The 15,287-nt window shown below is 38.8% G+C and overlaps 1 protein-coding gene across 8 annotated transcripts in view; it reads left to right on the top strand.

The window, feature by feature from the left end:
- The window catches only part of MARCHF8 (membrane associated ring-CH-type finger 8), a 111,654-nt gene that overhangs the window by 62,684 nt on the left and 33,683 nt on the right, over positions 1 to 15,287 (top strand). Inside the window, exon 1 of one of the 8 annotated variants that reach the window (XM_057531119.1) lies at positions 11,533 to 11,756. The exons of the other annotated variants lie outside the window; for them this stretch is intronic. Within the exon in view, the coding sequence (XP_057387102.1) occupies positions 11,745 to 11,756 (12 nt within the window). The 5' untranslated portion in view covers positions 11,533 to 11,744. Of the gene's footprint in view, positions 1 to 11,532; positions 11,757 to 15,287 lie in introns of those variants that run through there. 8 annotated transcript variants of the gene reach the window in all.

The following is a 15,287-nucleotide window of genomic DNA, read 5'->3' as shown; positions in this document are numbered from 1 at the left end:
ACTTGAAATGTGCCGCTGGGGGCAGCGAGATGAGTCAGGAGTGGCCACATTGGTGCTGAGGGCGCTGAGATGTCAGTGCAGGTGTAGAGCTGGAGTTACACAGTTGAAGCTGTTTTAGTTAGGTGACTGTGCAGTTTGGTGAGGGGAGTTAGAAAGCTATTGGAATAGGCTGGGTGATGATGGTCTGAACTAAGGAGGTGGTGCTGGGGATGAGAGAAGTGAGCAGATCGCAAGGAGATGAGCAGGAGGTAGGAACGACAGTGCTGGTGGCTGAGGGATTGTGGTGGTCGGGTAGGTGAGGTCTGGCCTAGACTATAGGGGAAAGATGGTGAGTTTGGTGGCAGATGTGCAAGTATGAGGTACTTGTGGGGGGTCCAGCTGGAAATAGCCAGAATTCAGTTGTGTCTGAATATCTATAGGAAAATCTGTCGAAGCTGGAGGTAGAAATTTTAGAGTTGGTGACATATACACAGTAAAGGATGCCCTAGGAATAGGTAAAATTTTCAGTTGGAATGAATAGCCTGAGGAGAAGTAAGGGTGTGTAATAGGACACCGTGGAAGCAGAGCCACCATGTCGAGTCACTGTCTCACAGACACCCTGTGCTGATAGGTACCTTTGGTGCTTGCTGTATTTCAGAATATGTTATATCTTTCTTCCATGTCACTTTTGCATAGGCGATAAAATAGCACCCCTTTCATTCAGTTGTCCTCGTGCTGTGTTTGTGCATTTTTTGTGTTTGCTTATGAACTCCATTTACCACATTTCAGAAACCTGTCTTTTTTAAACATCAGGAGATTTGGTCGGGGGAGTGGGGTCGGGGGGTGGTGGTGAGAGGAATTGGGAGACAGGGATTGACACACATAACACTGTTGATACTATGTATAAAATAGATAACTAATGAGAACATACTGTATTGCACAGGGAATTCTACTTAGTGCACTGTGGTGACCTAAATGGGAAGGAAATCCAAAAAAGAGGGGATATATGTATATGTATAGCTGATTCATTTTGCTGTACAGTAGAAACTGACACATTGTAAAGCAACTATACTCCAATAAAAATTAATTAAAAATAAATAAATATCAGGAGGCTACTTTTGGATTCACAGCATCAGGTTATATGTGAATGAATAGTAGTGGTTGCAGTTACAAGAAAGTGCTAATAATATCTTTTGCCTCAGGGCTTTGGTTTTTGAATTAAGCTTAGGCTGATTAAGGTATAATCCTTGTGTATTACTAGCTGTGTAATTAGCATTTATAAGCAGAGTCACCATCCAAATTGTGAAACACACGCTCAGGTTATTCATACTGTTCCCTAAGGTTCATCAATATCTGTTCCCTGAGAGCAAAGGATATTTGAAGAGAAATATCAAATTTCTCTTCAAATTAGCTTTGTGAGCCTCTGCTTACCAGCACGGTTCTTGTGGCCACTCAGTGAGTGTCACCATTCTCTTTTCTGGGTCTCAGTGGCCCTCCCATACCAACCCACTGATGGCAGTTGTCATCCCAAATCTAACTCACGGGTATAGAGACTAGAATCTTTTACTAAGTGAACTTTGAAACTGCCTTTGAAAAAATTATTCCATTAAGTTCAAGGTAATACTGAGAGTTTTTGACGAAAATTTGAACTTTGAGACCCTTACTTTAAAAAATTATTTATTATGAAAAACAGAAAAATTGTGGGGGGACTACTTCAGATTTAAAGAAACTAAAGAGGCATAACAACCAAATATAATATGTAAACCTTGATGGAACCTGCTAGGAAAAATAGGCAGCTATAAACTGTCTTTTTTGAGACAACTGGGAAATCTGAATATTGTCTATATATTAAATGATAATTATAGAATTATGGCTAAATTTCTTAGATGTGAAAATGGCACTGTGGTTATATAGGAGAATGTTCTTGTTCTTAGAACATGCATTCAGAAATACGTAGGGGTAACATGTATAATGTCTGCAAACTTACTTTCAAATGGTTCAGCCAGAAAAAGGAAAATAACAAGGAAAAGAAAAAAAAATCTGTGTGTGTGTATCAGAGAAAGAGAGGAAGAAAGCAAATGTGGCAAATTTTATAACAGTTGATGCATCTTGTTGAAGGATATAGGGTATTCATTATACTGTTCTTACAAATTTTCTATAGATTTTAAAATTTTCAAAATAAAAATTTTGGGAAATAAAAGAATATGCCATTTTCTAACATGAGATAAAGCCAGGATTGCAGTAAACAATGATAAACAGTAAACAATGATAGACAATTAAAAGGCCAGTGGATGAATTATTTAATGAGATGCTTTGTAGGTATTCAGCTATTTTATTTTTTTAAATTTTTTAAAAATTAATTAATTAATTAATTAATTTTTTTTAATGGCTGTGTTGGGTCTTCGTTTCTGTGCACGGACTCTAGTTGTGGCAAGCGGGGGCCACTCTTCATCGCGGTGCGCGGGCCTCTCACCATCGCGGCCTCTCTTGTTGCGGAGCACAGGCTCCAGACGTGCAGGCTCAGTAATTGTGGCTCACGGGCCCAGCCGCTCCGCAGCATGTGGGATCTTCCCAGACCAGGGCTCGAACCCGTGTCCCCCGCATCGGCAGGCAGACTCTCAACCACTGAGCCACCAGGGAAGCCCCTATTCAGCTATTTTAAAATCTGATTCCAAACTTTTTATGATACTTTAGGATTATGCAATCATTGGTTGATATTTATGCCCAGTTGTTGAAATAAAGAGTTCTGTTTTTAAATTGTGGTTATTGCGAATCATTGATGTTTCTCATCCATCACATTAGCAGAATATTCAAAATGGAACCTGTGACTAGATTAGGTTTTCTCTGTGTTGTATTTTAGGAGATTTACTTCCTTTGTTTAGGTTTTCATGCTGTCAAATATCTGTACTTTAGGTGTTCTCAGATGTGTGGCTCACTCTGTCTCTTGTTGACCTTTCTTCTGTGATATATTAAAGAAGAGTCTTCAAACTAGTGTGTCCAAGGCTGGGAGGCGTGTGCAGACTTCCCAAAGGGCACACAAGCATGGGTGGGCTGAAGGGGATTTGTTTTCAGATCCTCTCTTTCCACATACACTTGAGCCTAAAATTACTCCTTTGAGTTTTCCACCTGCATCTCGTCTTCTACTTGGAAGAAGAAAGACATACCCCTTAATTTTACTCTGTAGCATTGTCCTAGGAAATAAGAATCTCAGGCCATCAAAGGGACAATTGGAATTACTGGTTTTGGGAATTCTCCTTTTAATAAATAATCAAATCACTGTATACCTGCCTGGTTAGTTTATCTTTTCTTGTCTTATACAAACTGTATTTCTGATGCTTCAGAAGTAGGGTGTGTTGGCCTATGATTACATGTTATGAACTCAGATACATTATAGATATAGATTGATGAAAGTGACTTCACCTCTTCCATCCCCCAAAGTGCCGTTCTGCAGTGAAGAGCTTTTAAGGGAGAAACCTTTGAGAGCAAAGCAAAGTAAGCTTCAAGTGACAAAAATGGCTTTTTAAAAAAAATGTAACTTATTTAACAATAAGCTGATTTTTTAGCTATTCTCAGTTCTTAGTTGCTAGGATGGGTCATTAGTCATAGAGTAATGCACATTAGGACAGCTGAAGCAGAACTTGTTAATGAAGCCAGCTGTTTTCAATGTGACTGGAATATTTTCTTGGACTATACAGTTTTTCACGATATTCCAGGTAAAATATGAGGATAAATAATTTTTTTGATCTCTTTCCAATAAAATGTATGTCATTCAACAAAGCAGGTAATACCTCTTTTATTGAATCATATTATGAAATATTTATTCCAGTTACACTTAATCCTTATAAAATATTTTATATTTTCTACCACCTGTTAATAAAAAATGAAATTATATTCTTGCTGCCAGACTGATTTGTTTTTAGCAGTGTAGTAATTACAGTAGTTTTTTAGGAATTTCACCTTGGTATTTGCTCCACATCCTCTCTTGTGTGGTAGAATGGAATTCATAGCCTACATAAGTTTTTAGATCATAACAAAAGCACATGATTGAGTACCCCTGGAAGCCTGGTGATTGGCCCAGGCCTGAATCCTACTTGACACCTAATTTAGACCCTAGTCCTTTTCTGAATCTTAAGTCTGACTTTGCTTTGCCCAAACCACACATATCTTCATTCGTACTTTTTATCCTGGCCAACACTACTTCAGCATTGATTTTTCCAGCATTGAGGGAACTTAATCTGCTATAATTTAGATTAAATATACAGTGTACTGTGTCAGGTGTTCAAGGATTGCTTAAATGTTTAAAAATGTTATTATTGTGAAACTGTGTTTTTCCTATATTTAAGTAGGTCCACATAATGTATTTATAAACTCTCTCTCTAATGTATATGTCCAATAGGGACTCCATTCTTCCTTTCCATTCTCCATTCTCTTCCTCCGTGGATGGGTGGTAGTGGGTGGATATGTAAAAAAGAGAAAGAGAAGCTAACATCTCTATGTCTCATGTGGCATTTAAAAAATTCTACCATGTAGTTTTTACCTGCTGGTTGGTTTACCTGTTTATATCCCATAATAGACTATCAATTCCTTACTGGTAGGGATGATATTTTCTTCATCAACAGAACTCCCTTGTAGCTTATAGGATTGTGCGATCCATGTTTGAATGAAAATATTCTCAGTCTTTCGTGAATGATAATTGTAATTTTTATGCAAATATTTATATTTTCATTTTAAGTGTAGGTCAAAAAAGTATAAGATGGTAGTTGGAAAAATCTGGTAAATATTTTCTTGCGTAAACTTCCTGCCAGTATATCTGTTAGTGTTCCACAGCTGTGGAATTCTCAATGCTTCTGTTATGAAACTGGCACAGTCCCCAGGTCTCTGACAAGTTCAGTGGTTTGAAAGCTAAGTCGTTTTAATTAGAAGCATTGTCGTCTAGAGCAGTGATATGATACTGATAGCTTCAAGAATGCTCTTGAATGTGGCATATAAGGAAGAAGGGGGCTCTAGGTAGAAAACTATACCAGTGTCTGAGGGCATGGTTTGCGGCTGAGCTGGGATCAGCAGGCCAGGCCAGGCCAGGACTGGCATTATTAATGAGATAACGTGGAAAGGTTCTCACAGGGTGTTCCCTTAGGCAACCTGTTAGTAGCTGAGGAAGTCCAGTCCTCCTGAAATGCCCAGATAAGCTTATAGTAAAGGTCAGAGCAAACTGGATATCTCATCCAGAGTATTGGGCAACATTTGAGGGAGCAAGTTTCAAGATTCTGGGAAGCAGGAGTTTATCAGGTCAAGGGTCTTCAGAGCAATGGCAGAGAATTCACCCATCCATGAATGGGTGTTGGCTGCAGGCAGGGTTATTGATACTTTCCTCCTGCTGCTTTAGGGATATGTCATTGCAGCTGTCTTAAGAGTTTGAAGGTCTTGGTTGAAATGTCAGTAGTGGGGAAAGTAGACACGTCATCAAGTGCAGACTCTCTATTCTGTCTCAGTTGGGTCTCTCTTTTCTGCATTTCTTGTGGCACTGTGATCATAGAATCAAAAGTACTCTGGCATAGTCCCAACTTTGATGAAGAGTTTTTATGAAAATTGGAAGGACTTACCTGACAACCATTGCCTTGCCCTATTTCAGAATTCTTAAGAAAGCTTGGCCCTCCATAATCAAGGCTTTCACCTCATACACCCAAAAGGAATCAGAATTCTTTATGAGACACTTGGAATATGTGTGAGTCCATCACTGTTGTATTAAATGCCAGGGAGGCTACTCTTCAGAGAAATACCTTTACCTGTACACAGGTAGGTTTTAAGGTCTTCAAGGATGGTTCTGTCAGTGGGAATCTTAAACTCAGGGCAGAGAGGTATTTGAAAAGAGGATATGAGTCAAGGAATAGATGACAGTAGTTGAGAGACAATAAGAACAAACAAAATGATAACTCAAAAAAAAATTTTTTTTATAGATTTTATTTATTCATTTATTTATTTATTTTATTATTTTTGGCCGTGTTGGGTCTTCGTTGCTGCGCGCGGCCTTTCTCTAGTTGCGGTGAGCGGGGGCTACTCTTCGTTGCGGTGCGCGGGCTTTTCATTGCGGTGGCTTCTCTTGTTGCAGAGCACGGGCTCTAGGCGCACGGGCTCCAGTAGTTGTGGCTCGGAGGCTCAGTAGTTGTGGCTCACAGGCTCTAGAGCACAGGCTCAGTAGCTGTGGCGCACGGGCTTAGTTGCTCCGCAGCATGTGGGATCTTCCCGGACCAGGGCTCGAACCCCTGTCCCCTGCATTGGCAGGCGGATGCTTAACCACTGAGCCACCAGGGAAGCCCCAAATATTTTACGTTATAGTTTAAAATATATGAGAAACAGTAGACTGATGCCCAAGGTGATGATTATCGTAAAATTGAAGAATTAGTTTATCACATAGAATTAATGTATTACCCGACAATTCCTTGTGCTCTTTGATGGTTTGTCATGGGGAAAATGTTGAAAACCCTTGCCTGTTTTATATATTTAAAATGTGTTCATCCAAGCCTTAGCCTACTATGGAGGACATGGAAAATACAGGAAAATGTGAATGACACTATGTTCCAAAATCTTCCCTTGTAAAGTTTTAGTTTCTTATAACAGTTACAGGCCCTTCTTCCAGAAGTTTTCTTTTTACAATATGCACTCCGTCCTCCATATCCATAGGTTCCACATCTGCTAATTCAAGCAGCTTCGGATCAAAAATATTCGAGAAAAAAATTCCGGAAGGTTCCCAAAAGCAGAACTTGAATTTGTTGCAACTATTTACGTAGCACTTACATTGTATTGGGTATTATAAGTAATCTAGAGATGATTTAAGGTATATGGGAAGATGTGCGTAGACTATATGCTAACGTGTTTTATATAAGGAACTTGAGCAGCTGTGGATTTTGGTATCTGGGGGGTCCTGGAACCACCCCCGCCCCCCATGGATACTGAGGGATGACTACATACATATTATCATTCTTGGAGTAGGGAGTACAAGAAGGCTCTAAAACACAGGGTAGAATTGTACATGTGCACAATACATAAGAAGGAGTTTTGATAACCTGGTTAAGTGCTAAGGATTCATAATTCTGCCGCCAACTGACTGATACTCTAGGGAAAATTGGTGTCTCTGGTGTGCCTTGTTCATTGTGAGAAACAGTTTGCCCTCCTTTTAATTTGTTCCTGAAGTCCGATATTCCCAGAGACACCTCAGGCCAAACAATGAGCCTTACAGTAATCAGGATACATTTTTTTTTTTGCCTTTAAAAGATATTTTTAACAGAAGTGATATTTAAATCAGGGGTGAAAGGATGGATGAGTTAATAAATAAGGTTGGAACAACTCACTTTCCATACAAAAAATTAAGATCCCTACTTCACACAAAACACAAAAGCAAATTTCAGATAGATTAAAGAAAGCTCCAAGTGTAAAAAACCAAAACTTTTAAACTGCTTGAAGAAAATATAGGCAATATCTTTAGAATCTTGGGTCACAGAAGGTTTCTTTTTTTTTTTTTAATACAGCAGGTTCTTATTAGTCATCCATTTTATACACATCAGTGTATACATGTCAATCCCAATCTCCCAGTTCATCCGACCACCACCCCCACCTCCCACTGCTTCCCCACTTGGTGTTCATACGTTTGTTCTGTACATCTGTGTCTCTATTTCTGCCCTGCAAACCGGTTCACCTGTACCATTTTTCCAGGTTCCACATATGTGCGTTAATATATGATACTTGTTTTTCTCTTTCTGACTTACTTCACTCTGTATGACAGTCTCTAGAGTCATCCACGTATCTACAAATGACCCAATTTCATTCCTTTTAATGGCTGAGTAATATTCCATTGTATATATGTACCACAACTTCTTTATCCATTCGTCTGTTGATGGGCATTTAGGTTGCTTCCATGACCTGGCTATTGTAAATAGCACAGCAATGAACATTGGGGTGCATGTGTCTTTTTGAATTATGGTTTTCTCAGGGTATATGCCCAGTAGTGGGATTGCTGGGTCATATGGTAATTCTATTTTTAGTTTTTTAAGGAACCTCCATACTGTTCTCCATAGTGGCTGTATCAATTAACATTCCCACCAACAGTGCAAGAGGGTTCCCTTTTCTCCACACCTTCTCCAGCATTTGTTGTTTGTAGATTTTCTGATGATGCCCGTTCTAACTGGTGTGAGGTGATACCTCATTGTAGGTTTGATTTGCATTTCTCTAATAATCAGTGATGTTGAGCAACTTTTCATGTGCTTCTTGGCCATCTGTATGTCCTCTTTGGAGAAATGTCTATTTAGGTCTTCTGCCCATTTTTTGATTGGGTTGTTTGTTTTTTTAATATTGAGCTGCATGAGCTGTTTATATATTTTGGAGATTAATCCTTTGTCAGTTGCTTCATTTGCAAATATTTTCTCCCATTCTGAGGGTTGTCTTTTCGTCTTGTTTGTAGTTTCCTTTGCTTTGCAAAAGCTTTGAAGTTTCATCAGGTCCCATTTGTTTATTTTTGTTTTTATTTCCATTACTCTAGGAGGTGGATCAAAAAAGATCTTGCTGTGATTTATGTCAAAGAGTGTTCTTCCTATGTTTTCCACTAAGAGTTTGATAGTGTCTGGCCTTACATTTAGGTCTTTAATCCATTTTGAGTTTATTTTTGTGTATGGTGTTAGGGAGTGTTCTAATTTCATTCTTTTACATGTAGTTGTCCAGTTTTCCCAGCACCACTTATTGAAGAGACTGTCTTTTCTCCATTGTAGGCACTTGGCACAGGCTCTGAAATTCTATGTTAACTTTAAAAACACACATGCTAACATAAAAGCATTTAATATTTTAACTAGACAGTCCAAATGCCATCAGTTGGGATGCTTTCAGCTGCAAGTAACAGAACAACCAACCCAACCTGGATTAAACAATGAAAAGCTTTACCAGCTCATATAAAAGGAGGTCTGTGTAAAAGGGCAGGATGGGCTTCAGAGGTGGTTGATCCAGCATATCAGAGGCCTGTTCAAAGACCCAGGTTCTTTCTGTCTGTCTGCTCTACCACTCATGGGGTTTACTTCATCTCAAGGCAGATTTCCACTGAGGTTGTAGATAGTTGTCGGCATTCCTGGCTGTGCATGACCTTGTGCATGGGAGGAAGAGAAGAAGAGAAGCTTGTTGCTCTCTCTAAGGGTGAGAAGGTAATTTCCCAGATGCCTGCAGCAGATCTCACCTCATGAGCCAGAAGTGGGCTCTTGCCAGTCAACCTACTCCAGGAAAAGAGGGTGAGGTGAGCATCCTGAGATGCATGGTAACTCTGGGGAGAGAGGAATACTGAAGAGAATTGGGGCTCTGTTGAGGAGGAAGAAGGGGAGGCAACCAGCAGTATTCCCACTAGTCATTTTGTTTTAATGCTACTCTTTTGATGTCTGTTATGCCATGAGGTTTTTGAGTTAGAACTATTTTTTATGCGGCCATATGAGATGTCTTTCTTTTCTTCTGAGTAGTGTGATTTCTGTTTTAAGATGGCAGAGTGAAGCCAAATTTCAAAATATCCATCCTTTTAGATCCAAAGATATGAACAGCAAATGGATAAAAGTTAGCAGACATATACCAACAGCAAATTCAAAGAACACAGCTGATGGTCAGTAAGAGAAATGAAAGTTTCCAAGAATTCAGAGGGTTTGGCTCAGAGTTGTTCTTCACCTCTCACTATGCAGAGGCTCTATGAGAGAAAAGGATAGTGAGCAAATACTGCAAAATCCTTAATGGGTGTGTCAGGAGAGTGGGTGAGTACAGGTAGTGCTGTGTTGTAGGAGCACTGGGAATTCCAGGTGACTGGAATCCCTTCCCTGAATGTTTCTCTCATGTGACAAAGAAAAGCATACTAGAGATCGTTATTTTGGTATGTCCCGGCTGGGAAAGAAGTAGAGAAGAAAGGCAGAATGACAGTAAACCCTGGAGCTGATTATCTTCATCAGTAAACTGGGAGTTAGCAGAATACCTGACAGAAGGCAACCTTGATAAAGGGAGTCTCTGGTGAACAGTAAGTGGAAGAAGCGGCACATCGTGAACCCGGGGTGACAGGGCTCCCTTATCTCTTTCATGGGCTAGGTAGGGGTGTTCATTGGATAGGCAGGATTTGAAGGAAATGGAATGATTACAAAGGAACAACCTGGGCTGACTCTTTCTGATGGAAATGAAATATCACAAGGATTGAGGGAATTACAGAATGTTAGGGAGGAGAAGAATATATCCCTGGGAGAAGAGAGCAGAGTTAGGCTGCTTGTAACCCTAGCCCCTGTTGAGCTGGATCCCTTTTCCTTTTATCACACTCCTGAACCTCCCTTCCCCCCAACACACCTGCAGAAAGCTGCTAGAATGCAGCACCAGCTGAGGATGTGGCTGGGAGGGGAAAGGTTCCCCTAGACTGCACAGTAACACCGACAGAAGTGCTCCACAGAACATCCTGAGCCAATGAGAAGACAAGGCCAGGCCTCTGCACTCACAGCAAGGTGGAGAGAAAGGCACAGTGCCTGCAGAAAAAAGATGCAGTCTGTTCTGGAAGGAATAATAATTTCCCTTCAAAATAGAAGAGAGTCTTGCATGAGCTATTAAGAACCTGAGTTTCATAGAACATTGGCTCAGAAATGATGATAATAATAAAATAACAGAATGAGGTGGAAAGGGGAAAATATGGGGCCAAGGAGACTCATAGAGAACCAATTTGCAGAATAAACAAATTAGAAGCAGCTAGGAATGGAATAGTCATGGCTGAAAAATTAACTTACTGACAGAGCACAATCTTGAGATATTCAGTGAGTGCAGAAGAAAAAGAAAGATTGAAACAAGTGAAAATGATAGGTGTGGTATTGGACTTCCTGGAGGCAGAACTGAGCTAGAAGTATGGGCCTTCAGTTTTTTGTTCAGGTTCCTCTTGGAATTAGGTTTTTGGTTGCAGAGAATTGACCACTTTAGACAGCACTCATTTGGAAATGTGTAAGCATTGACAAATGGTGAAAATGAATGTTCATGTTCTTCCTAGAAGAATACCAATGAGATGAAAGATTTATTTATAGCCTGAGATACCAGGAAAATTCCCCTTTGAAGCAATTTGTTTCCTGGCAGTGATACTAAAAGCTCCCTTCCCCCACCACATGATGATTTTCTATGCTTTGCAGGACCTGGTCTTTTGCTAAATGTAAATACTGACCTGCTGATCTCAGGGCAAGCTGCTTTTCCTATAGCCAGAACCCACTTTGTAGGACAGGTTCTATGGAGAAAAAAAATTTTTTTGTTCTGTCAGACATTTATGGTTAATCATTGACATTTTCTACATTAAAAAAAAAAAGTCTCTCAAGTAAGTCTGGGTGATAGGTTAGCATGAAAGAAGAGCAAACAAATCCACTAATGTTTACTTTAGTTGACTAGAAAACTGAACTTTCATTCCTTGCATGTCACCAAGTATGGTTTAGAATCTTTACGTTGTAAATTGCTGTGGGGAGTAGATCATAGAGCAGAAATTGGTTGCTGGAATGGACTTGTCATGAATTATTCATTCACTACCTAGTTCGTAGGAAATCAGCTGGAGGAAGTAGTTAGTCCAGTTTGATCACAGGAGTGGTATGCTAAGGGCTCTAGCAAGCCCTTACAAGTCCGGCAGCAGCGACGATGTGCTTCTGCTGGCTGCTGTAGGGCAGCAGCTGCTGTGCATTGCAGGCAGAACCAAGGAACATGCTGCTGGGGGAGAGCTGCACTGAGGACTCCCTGATGCTTCTTGCCAGAAAATGAAGCTTCAGGTAGGAGAAGTGCCCTGTTAGCATGGCCGGATTTCTCATGGATCTTAGGGATGCCATTAGGCCTTATGGAACAAATCTGCATAGAACTGGAGTTGCTCAAGGGTGCCTCACTAGTGAGGTTGCCAGACAGAGAAGCTTAGCAGTTTATTTCCATTTTCAAGGGTGTACTTTGTTTCTAACAAAACCATTCCTTGAAATTGTGAAAAGTATTCTTGCGCCAAATAAACATTTAAGTCTATAAATTATAGCATATGTTTTAATGATATCTCCTACTCTTGGTGTAAAAAATGTCTTTTTTATTGACATAATATTGGTCATATAATTTAAAATCATGGAATTATGACTTTGGAAAATCATGAGAAAGACAACTTAGTTTATAATTTGCATGAGCACAGCTGCAGGCTCCATTGTATTTTCTAGAGGAAAGGCACCTTGGTTCTTTCTGTTGGAGCATTCATTTTGGGAAGATCTTTTAGCTTCTCATAAGATGGAAAATGCATAAAAGATGGAACAGTAACAAAAGGTCTTTGTTCTATTTGTTGGTATTATTTACTGTGTGTGCGTGCACGTGCGCGTGTGTACGTGCGCACGCGCACTCTCTCTTTCTCAGTAAGCCAGACATGTAATTTCATTTGGCAGGGACATTCTAATGTTGCCATTTGCATGTCTGTCTTATTTTGTATGGATGCTCTCTCTGTTAACTTTGCTGAGGCTATGAGTTGCTCTTGAGCTGGAGGGACAAAAGTAGTAAAGATGAAAAGAGCCTCAAGGAATCTGGTCCAAATTGGATATACATATTTCATCATGAAATACCATTTATAGTTTTGAAACTCTTAAGTAAACAAACATCCCTTGAACACATACACTCTGAGCTCTGAGACAACCAGTGAAGATCAACAGTCTCCTTCTGCATCATTTTCTTAAGTTCCACAAGAGAAAGGGATCTTTGTTTTGTTCACTTATCATTCCCAAGGGCCTAGAACAGTACTGGGCACATAGTAGGTGGTTAATAAATGTGTTCCCTGAATGAGAATGTTCTGTACTAAAGAAAACAGTCTTCCTACAAAGGTTATAGTATTTACAGTGTTACAGTTTCTTTGAAAACTTTTACAACAAACGTATTCTGAATTGTATTGGTAAAGATTTTTCAGGTAACTTCAAGGAATTATGTATTTCTTGGATATATAAAGAGTTTTAAAGTGGCAGAAATTAAAATCCATTCATTTTACTGTCTGTATAATTAAGGTTTTTAAAAAATCAACAGTGAATACAAAGACCTTTCATTTTTTGGTGTAACTTTATTTCATGTTCAAAAAATGAAAATTACTTAATGGAACATGTATTTGGAAAAGAGTGTATTCATCAATACCTTATTAGGGATATTATCATTCTAATCATGCCATGTTACATGTAACATTTTAAAAAGCATTTATCATTCTATGTCAGAAGGCTTTTAAAACTATAAACCCATTTATTCATAACTTCTAGGGTAAGTTTAAGACTGCAGTATGTTTGGAGCTGAGTGGAACTAAGCAGGGCAACATATTACCCATAGATAATATCACATTTGAGAGCTCAGTGGAACCAAAAGGGGTCATCTCTGTTAACTTCTCTCTCCTCCCCGCTCCCACACAAGCCCACTTTATAAAGGACAAAACTGAAATCCAGAGAACATAGATGAATGGTCCAAGAACAAATGGTTAGCTGTTATGGTTTTACGCTTGACCATCTCAAATTTTTTAGTTGCTTGTTACTTTATTATTGCCACATTAAAGCTTAGAAAAATGAAGCAGATAATCACACTATTATAAATTTGGACTGTATTACTTTACTGAAGACAACTATTAGTGCATCTTGCATTACTTTAAATAAATTGTCTTAGTCTGTTTGTTGAAATACAGTTTTATAAATTGTAGACTTTTCACCCTTTTGTGATGTATTTTTTTTCCTGAGTTAAAATTGTAATGGCTAAATGTGCCCTAAATTTTATTTGAAATTTGAACTTTTTTATAAAATGATGTTTTGTTCTATTTTTGTTACTCCTTAAAACTATCTGGGTTTTGCTTTTATTTTTGAGATAGATGTAGATTGTTACATAATTTTTCTGAGTCCTTTTTACCGACTATATTAGTCTGCTTGGGTTGCCTTAATAAAACGTTACATGTGTGGAGACAGAGAGGTATCTCTCTCTTTCCCATCTCAAAGGGATAAGCAAAATGTGGTAAATCCATACAATAGAATGTTATTTAGCCGTGAAAAGGAATGAAGTATTAATACATACTGCAGCATCAGCAAACCTTGAAAACATTGTTAAGTGAAAGAAACCAGACACAAAAGGCCACATTTTGTCTGACTCCATTTGTATGAAAGACAGAGATAGAAAACAGATGAGTGGTTGCTAGGGACTTGGAAGAGGGGAATGGGGTTTTGTTTTAGGGTAGTGAAAATGTTCTGGAACTAGAGAGGGATGATGGTTGCTGAACATTTTAAGTATACTAATGTCACTGAATTGTGCACTTTAAAATGGTTGAAATGGTAAGTTTTCTGTGTGTTTTACCACAAGAAAAAACAAAAAAGATGAGCTTACAACCAGAAAAATATTTTTTCAGGAAAAGGTAAAATCATGATTCTCATGAACAAATATTAAGGTATTTATTATACTCATGTGATATGAAAGAACTAGCAGATGTTTAACCAGTTCAAAGGAAAAGTCAAAAGAGCACCAGTTTATGTAAAGGAAATATTGAGAACTGCAAATGGAGACAAAACTGATTTTTCCATGGGAGGGGGGTGGAAGTCAAAAGTCACTCTCAAATAGGACATCACTTACTTATTAAGTACCTACATTGTACAAAGAATTGCACATAGCTCATAGTTTTCCATTGAAACTCAACATTTTCCCCCTATAGTCTCCCCTCTTTTGATAAAAAATCTCATAGAAAAATTATTCTTGATCAAAATTAAGATCCTATTAGATTTGGCTTGATAATTTATATAGGGACAACAAGAGTGTTAATTTCCCTTATGGGCCTTCTTAAGTTGCTTTGCTGGAAGTTTTTCTAAGGAATATCAAAGTGGATTTTTTAAAGCCTCATTATTTGTGGTCCTAACATTAGGAAGCCAAACCAAGAACTTGCTATCAAATTTCACTTAACAGTACCTATAAATTTTCCTAATTTCTTGAGGTCCCCCAAATACTTTGTTTCCTAGGCCTGCCAGGAAGTGGCTTTCCTTACTTGTCTGTAAGGCTGGGAACCTTTAAGCCAGTTTTCCCAAGAAGGGCTCTGAAAAACACAACCTGAGTTCCTTAAATGTGCCTGGTCATATCTGATTGAATGAGCACCATCCTTAAATGTGAGCTTAGCTGCAAAATCAGAGTTTCCAATTATGTCCTAGTAAGAAAGAGGACAGATTCTTATTGAACCTATGCAGGTAACTTTATTGCTATGAAGATAAGAATATGCAATAAGAGTTATGAATTCTGGAGGGCTCAGGCAGGGAGAATAAGATATCATTGACAGGGGTTTCATT

This window comes from Balaenoptera acutorostrata, chromosome 16 (genome assembly GCF_949987535.1).
Source record: "Balaenoptera acutorostrata chromosome 16, mBalAcu1.1, whole genome shotgun sequence".
Lineage (NCBI taxonomy): Eukaryota > Metazoa > Chordata > Mammalia > Artiodactyla > Balaenopteridae > Balaenoptera > Balaenoptera acutorostrata.
This window is presented reverse-complemented; position numbering and strand designations above follow the sequence as displayed.